At 45.0% G+C, this 14,891-nt stretch overlaps 1 protein-coding gene across 4 annotated transcripts in view; it reads left to right on the top strand.

Annotated features, from left to right (window-relative positions):
• PLCB4 (phospholipase C beta 4) overlaps nucleotides 1-14,891 on the top strand; it is a 173,101-nt gene that overhangs the window by 116,905 nt on the left and 41,305 nt on the right. For all 4 annotated transcript variants that reach the window (XM_058020299.1, XM_058020300.1, XM_058020297.1 and 1 more), the window contains 9 exons: nucleotides 31-88; nucleotides 4,800-4,908; nucleotides 6,276-6,486; nucleotides 7,085-7,178; nucleotides 7,788-7,867; nucleotides 8,308-8,392; nucleotides 10,129-10,219; nucleotides 11,406-11,501; nucleotides 12,550-12,647. In XM_058020299.1, the coding sequence (XP_057876282.1) occupies nucleotides 31-88; nucleotides 4,800-4,908; nucleotides 6,276-6,486; nucleotides 7,085-7,178; nucleotides 7,788-7,867; nucleotides 8,308-8,392; nucleotides 10,129-10,219; nucleotides 11,406-11,501; nucleotides 12,550-12,647 (922 nt within the window). The remainder of the gene's footprint in view (nucleotides 1-30; nucleotides 89-4,799; nucleotides 4,909-6,275; nucleotides 6,487-7,084; nucleotides 7,179-7,787; nucleotides 7,868-8,307; nucleotides 8,393-10,128; nucleotides 10,220-11,405; nucleotides 11,502-12,549; nucleotides 12,648-14,891) is intronic.

Raw genomic sequence — 14,891 nt, 5'->3', positions numbered from 1 at the left:
ACTCACATTCTCTAATAAATTCCTTTTCAGCAATGGAGACAAAACTGATTATTTAACGGTAGACCAATTAGTGAGCTTTCTAAATGAAGTAAGCTTTTTCATACATTAACTCCCACCCCAGTGTGTCTGCAGTGGCTTGCTCCAGCTTCCCATTGCATGTCCATGCCCCTGTGTGCTTCTGACCTGCTGATCTCCCCTGGGGAACATCCAGGGGCTAAATCAGCTGAGCCCTTGTGCTGCCCTGCTCTCTGCACCTTGGCCCTGCAGCTGCCCCTCCTGGTTACCTGTGCCTGTGTTGTGGCGTGAGTCCTGTGTGGTTTCTGCTGTTTGTGCTGTTCATTGCACTGAAATACACCCAGTATTGCACTGCAGTTATTTCACCTGTAGGCCCAGCTAAATCCATCTACTAGTCCTTCTAGAACAGTAGAAAAACTGAAGTAGGTGTTTATAAACAGGGATTTCATCCTCCTCAGCAGCAGTATTTCAATCTGTTACACAACTAAGAGCTAAGAAGATGTTTTAAGAGTTTGTATATGAGTTTTAAAATACCATGTGTGCAGAATAGGAGGAAATATTTTTATTGCTGTATTTCCAGAATGCAGTTGTTGGCAGAAGTATTTAGTATTTCTTAAAAGCATCATGAGTGTGTGAAGTAGTTCAATAAACAGTGTGGGCTTGGCTCTTTTCTGTTCCTAAAGCACAGTAAGTTATAGAAAACTGCCTCATTTGAGCAATAAATGCAGTATGTGGATTTGACAAGAGCACACCCATGGAAAGCAAACACATCCCAGTAGGTGTTGTACCAGCAGATTATTGTCATCCTGAACATGGGGAGCTGCCAGCCTCACTAAGTGACATTTTTAGGTGCGTTACCAAAAGAAAAATCTCTCCATCTAGAATTGTTTTACTACTTACAGTTCAATTTTATATATGTTTGTATATATACATGTTTGTTTATTGGATACTTCAGTCTAAAGATCCAAGCTGTAAGTTGCCTATATATCAAATTTAGAATATAATGTTATTTTTCAGCATAGAACATGTACCTTACTCTTCACTAAACCTGAATTACTTATAGAAAGGGTATTCAAATTCATCTGAATTACTTGTAGAAAGGGTATTCAAAAAGAAAAGAGAGAGAGAGAAGATTAGCAGCTTGATTACATAATTGAGGTTACATATTTAGGGCCTCAGTTCCTATCTATTGGCAAGGCTTAATCTTACTGCTGTGAGACATCCAGCTTTGGATTTTTTAGTGTCACTCTTCGTTGTCAGGTAAATTACTGTTTTATCTTCATTTTAAAATTGATCTCTAATTGTTTTAATTTAAACTGTAGTTCATTGAAGAACCCCCTACCTCCAGTAACTGATTGAAAAATTAAGATTGAGTTGCTGTGCTCTCAATTTTGTGTATATAGGCAAATATAGGTAGTATTGGGGAAGTGTATAGGTAATATTGGAAATAATGCATCTTGTTGACTGCCTCCATATTGACAAAATTCATTTTGCATTTGGAAATCCTGTGGTGCGCCCCTTTGGATCAGGACCAGAGCTGGGATGAATTACTCCAGTGTTTTTTCTAGGGGAGGACATTTATTCTGGTGACTGAAAGCAATGCCTTTGGTCTGTGTTGGAGTTCTTTTGGCCTCCAAGCAGAGTTTAAAGTTTTGGCCATAATTTGAAAGGCACAAAAGGACCCAGGATGTGCCTCCTGCAGGGATCATTTCTGTCCCTTGGCTGCTGGCCAGCCCTGCAATTAGCAGTGGTGTCTAATGCTGGCAATATCAAAAGGTTATTGCCATTACAGGAGAGGGGAGTCACTTGGCACAGCCGCTCTTCATGAGACTCTTAAATTATTTTGCAGTAACCTCCAAGGCATGCTGCAGAAACTGTAAGTGTTAGGGTTTTTAAGAGAGCACGAGGGTGCGTGACTGGGGATGAGAGGAGAGTGAGCAGCTTTCCTGGAGTTTTTCCAGACTTCTGCCTCTGTTTGACTTTTAAATGCTGCTGGCTGACAGATGATTTAATTGTGCTCCACTATTAAAGCTTCTGGGAAGTTTAGAAACTTAATTGTTGCCATGCACTGAGTATTTTGTCTAGATCTCCTGTTTTTAAAGTCAAATTTTGGGAGGAAAATAAAAGGAAATATAGTAGAAAAGGGACTGAAATCACTACCACTGAGATTTTCTCCTGCGGATCATTTACAGCAATAAAATAACAAGGCAAGTAACAGTTAAAATGGAATTTTCAGTAGTCTGACCAGTGCTCATCCATTCTTTTGGGAGGGAGGTATGGAGAGATCATTTTCTATTCCCAATTCCTGGCTTCCTCCCCCCTTCCCAGTCCCTCTTTGCATCCCCCAGCTGTCCATCTCCCCAGAAGGCCCTTCTCTCCAGCCCAGGGCAGTGCTGCTTTTAGGCAGAACTGCTTTGAGCACCTTTGCAGTGCTGTGTGTCTCAGGCTGTGCCCACTCCCAGGTGCTGGGGAGGCTGGGTGAGCTTTGCTCTCTCTGCAAACCCTCTGGACCCCCTTTCTCCCCTCTTTTCAGTCAGGTCACCTCACCTGCCTGGGAGTGCCCTGTGTAGGGGTGCCCAGGGTAACCAGAACAGGGTGCCCTGTGTGGCAGAGTAACCAGAACCACCAAACACAGCCTTGTTGCACATGCACAATCAATCCTGGGGTGGGTTATCTTCTGAGATGAAATTTCACACTTTAGATTTGGGTGAAAGCAAAACACAGGTTCCCTGTGCCACCAAGATTTGAGGTGCAGAATGTTTCCCCATGAGGCTCTATAGAACATTATCACTTTTTAAAGTAGATCTTTATCAGTTGCCAACTTTATTTTTTAAACAAAGTGAACATAAGGATACCCTGCTGTTCCACTGGGGGATCAATAATGAGCAGTGATCACTGCTACTGGAAGAATATTTTGCTCTCAGCTCCTTCTGATAACTCTGGGACTTTTTCTCAAGAGGAGACTTTTGCTTTACCCCATTTATTTTCTTCTGTTTGCTCATTACTAACTGTAGGAGAAAGTGAGTGGGGAAGAGCCCTTTTCTTGAGCACAGAGCCTTCCCCACTGTTTCTGGCCATTTTCTGAGGTGCTGTATTGTCACTGGGGTGTAAAGCCTTGTCCTTTGTCACCCTAGAGCTGTTGCATGCCATGTGGTGGTGGTATTGGTGTGTCCTGCTTCCATCTGCTCTCTGTGGTGTTTGTCTGAGTGTTCCTGAGCATCCCCACAGCCTGTGGTGTTTGTCTGAGTGTTCTGGTCATCCCCACAGCCTGTGGTGTTTGTCTGAGTGTTCTGGTCATCCCCACAGCCTGTGGTGTTTGGTGTGAGTGTTCTGGGCATCCCCACAGCCTGTGGTGTTTGTCTGAGTGTTCTGGGCATCCCCACAGCCTGTGGTGTTTTGTGTGAGTGTTCTGGGCATCCCCACAGCCTGTGGTGTCTGGTGTGAGTGTTCTGGGCATCCCCACAGCCTGTGGTGTTTGGTGTGAGTGTTCTGGGCATCCCCACAGCCCCTCTGGATAACCCTGCTGTGTTTAGGTGCTGCACAGTGCCAGTGGCATCCCCTGAAACATCCCTCCCTAACTGCATGATTGACTTGGCATTGGTTGTAATTTCTTGGAGTTAATTAAGCACATGCACCAATGGATTGGTTGTAAGAAAAGAGATTGGATTGGATGTTACTTTTCTTATGGGAAAAGAAAAATTATTAATAACTTTCCACATAAGGAATTACAGCAAATGCTGATAGTACTGTGTAAGCCATGTCAACACCATCCTGTCACTCCAAATTATTGACTGCCAGTATGGGGGTGGCCTCTTACATCTCTGGATTCTGCTGAAACTAAAGCTTGGAAACTGTGCACCTTCTGGGGGACTAGAGTGTTTTCACAGTCATATTTATTTCTTTGTTTTGTTGCATCTGCTTACATGCTACTATTCTGTTAATTCTGGTTTTAATTTTCTTTTAATGGAGAATCAGGCACACAGTGTGCAGCTCTAATCCAGCATGGAGCAAAAACCAAAGTTACATAGCACACTGCAACGTGAAAACATATAAATTCTGATTTTTATTAGTCTATTAGAAATCACTGCTAAATTGTACCTAAACATGACATATATTATTAAATCCTAATATTGTAAATTATTGTGAATTAAGAGATGATGCTGTGAAATTCTGTGTAAATATGCTGTGTGCACATTTACTCCAAGAACCTGTGCTGGTTTTTGAATAGTTAAAACATGATGTTTCCACGATTCACAAATAATCATCCAGTACTTGCACATTTCTAAACTCAAATTTCTAATTCTCTATTTACAGTACAGCTTTATTTTACCTTTTTGCTTTAGCTGTAGATATTGTGTAAGACTTGCATTTTTGCAGAGGTGATTACAGTGCCACCAGTCAAGTCTTTGCAAAAAAAAGGAAGAGAGAGAATTTACAAAAGGACATTCAGCTGTTGGTTTTCAACATCTCATTTGCACAGATTCCATGTGCAGTCATTATTTTCATGAATAAGCAAGAGTAAGACCAGTTACATGATTGCATTCGATTTTTCTTTTTAAAAACTATTTTTGTGATCAAACTGCCTAGGTTTCTTATGAAAGATAAATTCATTTTCTGCCTAATGCTGAAGTTGCTGTTGAACAATCTGTAAATTATAGGGCTGCTTTTTTTTCTGTTTTTTTTAAATGTCCACTTCTTTCTTTCTCATCTGCAGTAATGAAATGCTCTGTGTGGTAGCCATGCACTGTCTTGTTTTGCTGAATTCCCTTGTTTTCTCACCTCAGCATCAGCGAGATCCTCGGCTCAATGAAATTTTGTTTCCCTTTTATGACACAAAAAGAGCAATGCAGATAATTGAGACATACGAGCCAGATGAAGACTTGAAGAGGAAAGGTAAAGGGGGAGGGAGTTCAGAGGCACTGGGTTTGGGCATTTGGGGAGTTTGTTCTGAAGCATTCAGGCTTTTAAAAGGGATTTTGCAGTGCCTGTGGTGTGGGGACAAGCACTTGTGGAGGGTGCTGGGCCAGGACACTGCTCTGCTGGAGAAACACCTCCCCTTCAAAATCAGATTGGTTTTTGCCCCCTTTTCTTCATACTCAGGGTCAGCTGAGAGCACTTGGGAAACATTCTGGAGCAGCTCACCCCTGGCTGGCACCAAGCACAGAACATTTAAGCTCCATTAGGCTTGTTTTTTTTTCAGAAAGTTAGAAGTAGAATGGAAACTGGGATCACTCCACTTCTCTGTATAAGAGAAAAATAGACTTAAAGAAAATAAAAATAGGACTGCTGCAACCTTACCTTAACAATAGCTGAATGTTCATAAATTACTTCAGAGAAAGCAATGCCAAAATTAGTGCCAGGTAACCATTCCCTGCAGCAGCTCTTTGTGAGTAATCCCTTATTCCCTATCACAGATAATTTTCATTTTTCAGACTCTTGGCCTCTTTAAAACTGATATTGCCATACTAATTATTCCTAATTTGGTTTCATTAAAAATTACCCCTTAATTTGTATTTTTTTATACTTTATTATAGGCATAGACCAGCAGACAGATAAGAGAGGTGTTATGAATTCTGTGTTCTGAATTCCTGTATGTGCCATGTTCATTGTAGGTTTCTGTTTTTATTTACAAAGGTATGAACATGTATTTCAAACAGTAAATGGAAGGTATTGTAGATTTCCCTAATGAAGGTGTGGTATATTTTGTGAATGTAACACTGCAGAGGTTCTCAGGTGCATGTCCCTGTGTGTGTGTCAGTGGGGAGCTGGGTGACAGTGATGTGGCACAGGGCTGGCTGTGACAGGGGGCACAGGAACCTGCTCCATGCCAGCTCACAGCCCCTGACTGCACAACTCCCAGAGATCAGAACTGTTGGACTGTTCCGAGGAGATGTCACTGCCTGTTTGCCTTCTGCACCTCCTTCTGTGCCTTAGCTCTGCTGCTGATGAGTGCTGGACTCAGGAGTGGAGCTGGTGGGCACCTGGTTTTAATCTGGGACATAATGGCACATTTGGCACCAGCTGCTGGGCATCCTGGAGCAGGGGAAGGGGAGAGCTGAATGCTTGCAAGAACCTGTGTAAATCTGGAACATAATGGCACATTTTGCAGCCTGGAGCAGAGGAGCAGGAGAGAGCTGAATGCTTGCAGGAACCTGTGTCACTAGCAGGTTCTGGGCTGGGTTCCTGCTCTGGGAGGTGGTTTGGGTCCTGTGCACCCTGTGCTGCTGGCAGTGACTCACCGTGGCTCCCTGTCCCTGCAGGTGTCATCTCCAGTGATGGCTTCTGCAGGTACCTGATGTCAGATGAGAATGCCCCCGTGTTCCTGGACCGCTTGGAGCTGTACCAGGAGATGGACCATCCTCTGGCTCACTACTTCATCAGCTCCTCCCACAATACCTATCTAACAGGCAGGCAGTTTGGGGGCAAGTCGTCAGTGGAGATGTACAGACAAGTGCTTTTGGCTGGATGCAGGTTGGAAGCAGGACATAATCCATTTTTGTGAATCTAATGCTTTAAAATACTGCATAATGTACCTTGGTGTTGCTATCTTGTACAATTGAATGTATAAATGTGTTGGTGTGGCAAATGAAAACTTGTGCTTGTTTAAGAATATTATTTTTCTCACAAAGGCATTCCTCCAGGCAGAGGAATGTAGAAATTGATATAAGGAGAGTTTGTGAGAAAGTTAGCAGAAGTTTGATCTGAGAATGACAGCTGGAGAATTTCAGAGGGCTCTCTGCTTTATAGTGACAAAGTCTATAAGTTAATGAGAATCAGGAAGTTTATTATTTCCTGCTTAATTTCCACCAATTGACTTAATAGAATGAGAATAAGAAGAGTGGCTCAGTGCTAAAGACATTATTGTCCAGATGAGAATGTACTGACTCACACATGCCATATTTAAGGTGGTATATCCAAAGTTACAGAAATAACACATGTACAGCTTAGAAAGAATTGTGCAATACTCAGAACTGATTTGCAGCTTATTGTTCTGACCATCACTGCTAAAACGTGTCCCAGGTAGCTCACCTGGAATAAAACACTGTGTTTATTTTCCTTGGATCCTCAGGTGTGTAGAGCTGGACTGTTGGGATGGCAAAGGTGAAGACCAGGAGCCCATAATAACCCATGGGAAAGCAATGTGCACAGACATCCTTTTCAAGGTAACACCTCTGCAGCTGGCAGCAAAGCCCAGGGGAGGCCAGGCAGGACAGCCTCCCCTCCTCCCTGGGCTGCTGCTCCTGTGGGATGCACTGACAGGGGCAGGGATTCTGGCCCAGGCTCTGGGGCTCTTTCCTGACCTGCACCACCCACCCTGGGCTCCCTCTGCCTTCCCACAGAGCCTGCAGGGAGCAGGCTGGCTGCTCTTGCCCCACTCCTTCACATCCTGGGGCTCTTTGCACCCCAGAGTAAATATCTTTGTTGTCTGAGGAGTTCCTCACTCTGGAAAGGGCCTGGAGGGGCAGGAGTGGGGCCCTTTGCACCCCAGAGTAAATACCTTTGTTGCCTGAGGAGTTCCTCACTCTGGAAAGGGCCTGGAGGGGCAGGAGTTCCTGTGGGAGTTCCCCACTGATGGCTGTGGGTGGAGGTGCCGTCCTGCTGCAGGGACAGCGAGGCTGTGGGGGCATCAGAACACAGGGGTTTCTCTCTCCATTTGCACATTTAAGACATCCCTGTGTTTCTCAGGGTGGGGTGGACAATAAAAAAACCCCTTTGATTATCTTTTTAATTTGATCCATTCTGACTTGTATCCTGTTGCTGCTTTTTTGCAGGATGTAATTCAAGCCATTAAGGAAACAGCATTTGTAACATCAGAGTACCCTGTCATTCTTTCATTTGAAAATCACTGCAGGTGTGTAGTGCCCACTGTTAATTTTTAAATTGTGCACTGTCTGAGAGAGATGATATAGTTTAAAATGCTATGATATGATACTTGAAAACTGTGGGGGGGGTATGCAGGCATGCTGAATGTCACTTAATATACTCATCAATCTTTATGTAGCTTAATAGTGGCAATATTTTTATCTGTGATAAAGCTGTGAAATGTAGTTGGATGTTCCATTAGCTGTGTAAGATTCAGTTATTCTACTTTTTTAGTCTTGTTAAATTCCTCTATGTCAAATAATAGACTCTTATTGACAGTATAATTACAGTAAAGTAATACTTCTCAGTTGAAACAAAGTGGGCAGTATATAATTTGGGATGTCTCCATTACTTAGCATTATTCTTTTGTGCTGAGTGATAGTGAGTTCTTTTTTACATTTAAAAATTAACTGGCATAATCTTTTCCAGCAAATATCAACAGTACAAGATGTCAAAATACTGTGAAGACCTTTTTGGAGATCTCCTGTTGAAGCAGCCTCTAGAAACACATCCAGTATGTTATATTGTGCCAGTCTCTCTAATTTTTGTATTAGTTTTATTTAAAAGAGATGACTTTTCATCCTAAAATATTTTTAGGAAAAATTTTTCACTGGAATGGCTGCCCGGGGAGGTGGTGGGGCCACCATCCCTGGGTGTGTTTAACAAAGCTGAGCCCTCTGTGTTCTGTGTCCTCCCCTCCTGTGGGTGGGTTCAGTCCCAGCTGCTCACAAACGCTGCAGAGATGGCAGGAGCAGCTCTTGGCAAGAGCTTGGAGCTGAGAACCTGGCCAGGGCCTGAGGGAGGCAGGCTAGGGGAGACTGGGCACTTGGCTGGAGCACATTTGGTTTGGAGTAAAAGCAAATGTTCGTCCCGAGGGGCATCCAAGTGTGGCCCTGTGTGGGAATGCAGCCCGGCAGAGATGGGCTCTGCAGCACTGACATCTAGTGGAGTAACACTACACCCCCAGTGTGGTTCCAGCCCCAGCGCTGTCAGGAGCAAGTGTGCTCACCCAGCCAGCTCATCCAGCCTGCCTGGGTGCTGGGCAGGACCCTTGCCCTCCCTCGAGGAGGTTTCCATCCATTCCCCTGGGGCTGGGTTGATATGGTGGTATTTTATTTGGTTTCAATTCGTGCTGCTTCTCTCTAGCTCAGATTTGGATTAAGGGATCAGAGTATCTGAATAGTTCTGTTAAGAATTGTCACTATTAATGGAAACACCTTCTGCTCCTGTATCATTTAGGCTTCACTGGAAACCCCAGTCTCTTATGGTGCTAAGAATGCCAGGTTGTGGATTCAGTCTCTGTGTGGCCATTCATTTGAGAGTTGGGCTTAATGATCCTTGTGGGTCCCTTCCAACTCAGAATATCCTGTGATTATACCAGCAACTCTCAGGGTAACATTCCTAGCAAGCCTGAGGTGGGGAGGGTGCTAATCACCTTACCCAGTTCTCTGTTTCTTAGGCTCAGTGATGTGATGGGGCTTAAATCAGAGGATTTCATACTTTTCCTCTTTTCTGAATAGTATTTTTTCTCCTTCCCCAAACTGGAACTTTTATTACTACTTCCTTGTGTGTGTATGTGTGTGTCCCCTTTGCCTTTGAGAAGTACTGAATTTGTGACCCTGCTGGCAAAACCAGTCCCCATTTCCTAGCTGAGGACTGGTAGTTTTCCATGCCCCAGTGCCAGTCCATTTCCAGTCTCCAGGTGGGTTCTGCAGCTCCAGGGGACCAGAGCAGGTGACTTATTTAGAGATCAGATAACAGGCTGAGCCAGGGAGGGAGGGAAAGCAGGAATTCCTCCTCTGAGAGGAGTGCAGGTCACATCCACACCCTCTGCCAGGCAGGAGAGGTGGGAAAACGTTCAGAGCAGTGCAGCTGGGGCTGGCCCAGGCTGGAGAGCTGAGGGCTGGCTTCTCCAGCCCCTTCAGCTGGGCACAGCTTCTCCCAGCACAGGCTGGAGAGCTGAGTGCTGGCTTCTCCAGCCCCTTCAGCTGAGCACAGCTTCTCCCAGCACAGGCTGGAGAGCTGAGTGCTGGCTTCTCCAGCCCCTTCAGCTGAGCACAGCTTCCCCCAGCACAGGGGAGGAGTGGAGCAGGCTGTGAGCTGCAGCCACACAGCCTCCTGGTGTGCCTGAGGTGCCACTGCTCCTTCACTGCCCCTCGGTGTTCCTGCCCTAAAATCCAGATCCAGACAGGGACAGGGAGGCCAAAGGGTGTCATTATTACTGAGCATTTTCTTTGAATTGTTTTACAGCTTGAACAAGGAAAAGCCCTGCCATCTCCCAATGACCTCAAAAGAAAGATTCTCATAAAGAATAAAAGGCTGAAACCTGAAGTAGAAAAGAGTAAGTAACGTTTGTCAAATACTAAATAAACAAAAGTCCAGATCACTGCAAACAGGCTTTGTTACCAAAGTTTCCAGATTGTTTGTTCTTTAGTGCTGGAAGAATAGGAGTTACATGTAAATAACATTTGGTTTGCCCTTGTGTTTCGTGTGAGTTCCAGTCTAGGCCTTGATATCGGCATGCTGCACAGCACAGCCAGCCCCAGAAATGTAATCCTGGGACTTTTATCACACTGCTGCTTGAGCTGAAATATGAGGCAGATAGAATCTCCTGTCAGCTCTGCCAACACCAGTCTGTTTGCATTGCTGTGTTCTTCCAGGATAAGCATGAAGTGAAATGGAATTTCAAATTGCTCCTCTTGCTGTTGTTGCCAGTTGTGATGTTTATCTCCTTCCAGTAACAATAATGTTGCTGTATGAGTTCCCAGTGTGGCTGCAATGATAAACCCTGCTCCTTCTCCATCCCAAGAGAAACCCCCAGGCCTTGCACTGCATGGCTGTGCCCCTCCTGTGTGACTGAATGCCTATGGGAGCACAGCTGGAACCCCAAGCACTGTGCCCCCATTGGCAGGGATGAAACTGGAAACCCAAACACTGTGCCCCCATGTGCAGGGATCAAACACTGAAGGGGCAGCTGCCTGTTTATCCTGTGAGGGAGCAATGTGCTTGCTCCAGAGACCTTTGTAGTCTATGGGAATTTAGGGGAATTTCCTGGATTGTCAAGCAAATTGTATTTAGTGACAGGGAATTTCTTCCCAGCAGGGTGGTTAGACATTGGGTGGGCTGCCCAGAGAGGTGGGGAGTCCCTGTCCCTGCAGGAGGTTAAGGAAAGGCTGCTGTGGCACTCAGCCACTCTGCCTGACAGAGCTGGTGCTTCAGGCAGAGCTTGGATGCAGCCTCAGAGGCCCTTCCCAACCTGATTCTGTGCTCCTGTGAAGTATTTCCCTTCATTTCAGTGAGCTTTGGGCACAGCCCTTACTGCTGACCACTTTTCAGATCTAACAGCAATCTGTGTTTATTGGTGCTACTTACTCTGTAAAATTTTATTACCAACTGAAAAACCAGAGGAGTCATTAAACAGAATGATCTGAGGAACAGGGAATCATTTGTGATGGTTCTCTTGTATTTCTTTGTGCTACAAACTGTTCATGTCACGACTAATTTAATTTCATTTTTCGTATTAACAGAACAGCTTGATGCTCTGAAGAAGATGATGGAGGCTGGGGAAACTGCTGCTCCTGTAAATATCCTGGAGGATGATAACGAAGAGGAAATAGAAAGTGGTGAGGATTTCCTGGAGAAGGCTCTCAGGGGCCTGTGGCAGATCCCTGGGCTGGGTACTCCCTTCCCTCTTGCCTGTGCTCTGTGGCAGCAGCAGCAGCAGCAGCAGCTCTGGGCTCAGTGCAGGGCCATCTGCACAGACCCCAGCCTGGCCACCCCACCCCAGACAATTTCACATTCCATTCACTGGTCAGAAGTTGTGTTAGAGCACCAACCAAATCAGACTTTCATTCTGAGAGGCAGAGGCTAAGAAGTTGTGTTCTTTGCTTTGAGAACACATATTGTCACTGTGTTTAGCACTTGGGTCAGCATCAGAGGGGATTACTGCATTATACTGTATAAGGACGAAATGAGGGGAAGGATTTTTCTTGCCAGACCTCAGTTATCCTCAGTGTAAATGTGCAGCTCTGAGCCAGTGATGTGGCCAGCAGAGAAGAATCCATGTATTTAGGGTGTGATTTAAATGTGCACCTTCAGAAGGTGTAAATCACACCCCACCTGCCAGTGTCTGAAGCATGGCCTGTGCCCTGTGTCACAGGGAATGTCCCAGCTTTAGCCTCCACCTGCTCCTCATTTATTTGACTTTTTTTCCCCTTTAGTTTTTAGCTTTGAGTACTGTAGGTTCTAATGGAAATCACCCTAAAAGCAGATGAGAACAATTCCCTGTAGAGGGGTACACAAGGAGCCTGACCATGCACTCAAGCCTGGCCACTGGTATCTTCTTAGATCTTTATTTAAAGAACTCTGTCGTCAGTTCTTGTTATTTCCCAAGGCTAATGGCTTTTGTTTTTACACCTGAGCAAAATACTGATTACTTCAAAAATACAGCAAATAAAATTTCTCTTATGAACCATCTGAGGCCTTAACTATAATTTACTGCACTTGGAAACAGTTACCTAACTCTTAGAAATCTAATACTCTGGATTTTACTCCTGTTTTTAAGAAATGCCACACCCAGACCTGTGAATTCAGCTGTCATTTGTTTCATGCCTTGCAAAGAAAACAGCAGCTGCTGTGGTTTTGCACTGATCCTTTTTGTTTTCTGTGCAGCTGACCAGGAGGAGGAAGCTCATCCTGAGTACAAGTTTGGAAGTGACCTTGTAGATGATTACAGTCAAAAAGAAGCTGTTGCCATCAGTGTCAAAAAGGTGAGATTGCTTCTTTCATATATATATATTGTTATGAAAACTTTCTATGGGGGCTGTTGCAAAAGGCACTCTGCTTTGTGGAGACATCAGAGGACTTGTCACAAGACTCCAACCTGAGATCTTCACCAGGTGCCCCTCACCTTCAGGTTCATGAGAACACACAGCTTTGTAGCCAGAACCACTCTCCCCTTGCTCAGGTGGGATATGCACTCACTGAGGAAGCAGAATCAGGGGGTAGGGAGCAATGTACAGTGGAGGATTTCATCAGAAATCCCAGTTAAAGGCAGCAAACAGCTCCCTGCTCCAGCCTCTGTGTTTCACTTTGCACCTCAGGTGCAGAATCCCAGTAAGAGGTGGAACATCATCTTCCATGCTCAGCAGTACTTTGGCAGGGCTGCACTCTGTGTGTTCACTGCAGGGTTCTCCTGCAGCATGTTCCATGGTTAACCCTTAGGTTGGGTTCTCTCTTCCTCCTACAGCATGGAGGCAGAACAGGGCAGTAATTCCCAGGGAGGTGTGGCAGAGGGGGCTCTGTCAGGCTGGCAGAGAGGAAAGGGTTCTCTGTATTCCACTCACACCTGACCATTGCAGCCATCAGTCACTTGGATGTTATTGATGGTAACTAGATCCAGATCTGGAATTCAGAGTAAGCTGCTCTGGCACTGGAGGCATTAGTGCTGCTGGCTGCAGAGCACAGCCCACAGGTGAGGGCTGAGGTACCTCAGCAGATCATGTTCCTCTGCCTCTCCAGTGTTCTGGCTGCTTCTTCCCTCCTCCTTGCCTTCCTTTGGATGTTTCTGCAGACAGAAGTGTAGGAGTGGAAAACAGCAGTGTGTGTGCAGCAGCACCAGAGCCATCAGACCTGCCTCTGGGTATCTTCTGTCATCAACTTGGCTTCCTCAGCTCTTATGGATCCTCCCACTGCAGTGTCATTGCTCATTGCACTTCTTTTCATTTCCTGAGTCACTGCTCCTTGACTACCTGAATGTTTTGGGCTGTTTTGGTTGGATGGGGTTTTTTTGTAGTTGTTGTTGTTATTGTTTTGAGGATTTTTGTTTGTTTCCAGACCTAGTCACTCATCCTCAGCACGTGTCCTTGGGTAACTTCTCTGCTCCTCTGCTGATCAGTGCCTTGATCTTTACTCTGCAGGAATGCACACTCAGTGCCAGATAGTATTTACCTGAGATTCTCAGTAGCTTTTAATTGAAGGCAGGCCCCAGACTGCTGCATTGCACATAACATCCTGGGACAGGCCTTCTCCAGTGTGGGCATTTCAAGCACAGTTTACAGCACTCTTTACCCTCAGTTTTCAGGGCCTGGCAGTTTGCACATGCAGATCAGATGATCTTTATTGTGGTATCTTTATCTGGGTGTGTTATTCTTTCATTCTTCTCTGAAGCTTCCTGTGCCCAGCATCTAGTGATAGCTCTGCTTTAACTGTCTGCATCCTTCATCCTGTTCCCATGGCTGAGTTTCAGATCTTGTGTACCCAAATTTGGAACAGATACAAATTTTTGAAAGTGTATGCAACAGATGAGCCTTGCAGGAAGGTGGAAAAGGGTTTACATTTTGCTAAATGCGTTCGTTTTTTGAGGATTTTTCCTCCTTACTGTGAGTGTTTCCTATTGCTTTTTCTTTGGGTAATGTATATATATTTTCTTTCCCTCAGGCTGTTGAAGATTCTGAGCAAGAAAACAATAAAAAGGTGACACAGGATGTAATGTAGTTTATTTTATTGCTTTATATATAACCTGCATATTACTCACCATGCATTTTGAGTGGTTTAACAATTTTATGCTCAGTTTTCATCACACCTGTTTTTGACAGTGACTCTACCTCCTTTGGTCCTCTAGGGCTTCTTCTGGTGTGCTTTTACACTGGGGTCAGGGCTGTCAGAAACCTGGGGACAGACAGGAGTGCATGACCTTTGCCTGCCTAGGAGTATCTGATCTCATGCACTGGGAAACCTGTTCTCTGAGTGGTGCTGAGATCTGTCATCCCTGCTTGATTCTACCCTCTGCCCTTACCCTGACTGCACTTTGTTTTCCTCTCTCTTTCTTCCTTTTGCTTTCCCTTGGGACTTCTGCATTTATCTTCTCCCAGGAATCCCTTCTGTAAGACTCTTCCCCCCTCTTTCCACTCTCCTCCTTCTCCTCTTCTCTCATCCAAGCTGCTCCTGTTCATAACCATACTTTGTTTCAGTCTGTGTTGTTTTCTAAGTGAGTTTTGCTTCTTTTCTTGAGG

The sequence above is a fragment of the Melospiza georgiana genome, chromosome 3 (assembly GCF_028018845.1).
Source record: "Melospiza georgiana isolate bMelGeo1 chromosome 3, bMelGeo1.pri, whole genome shotgun sequence".
Taxonomy (NCBI): domain Eukaryota; kingdom Metazoa; phylum Chordata; class Aves; order Passeriformes; family Passerellidae; genus Melospiza; species Melospiza georgiana.
The sequence above is the reverse complement of the archived record's forward strand: the minus strand, read 5'-3'. Positions and strand labels throughout refer to the sequence as shown.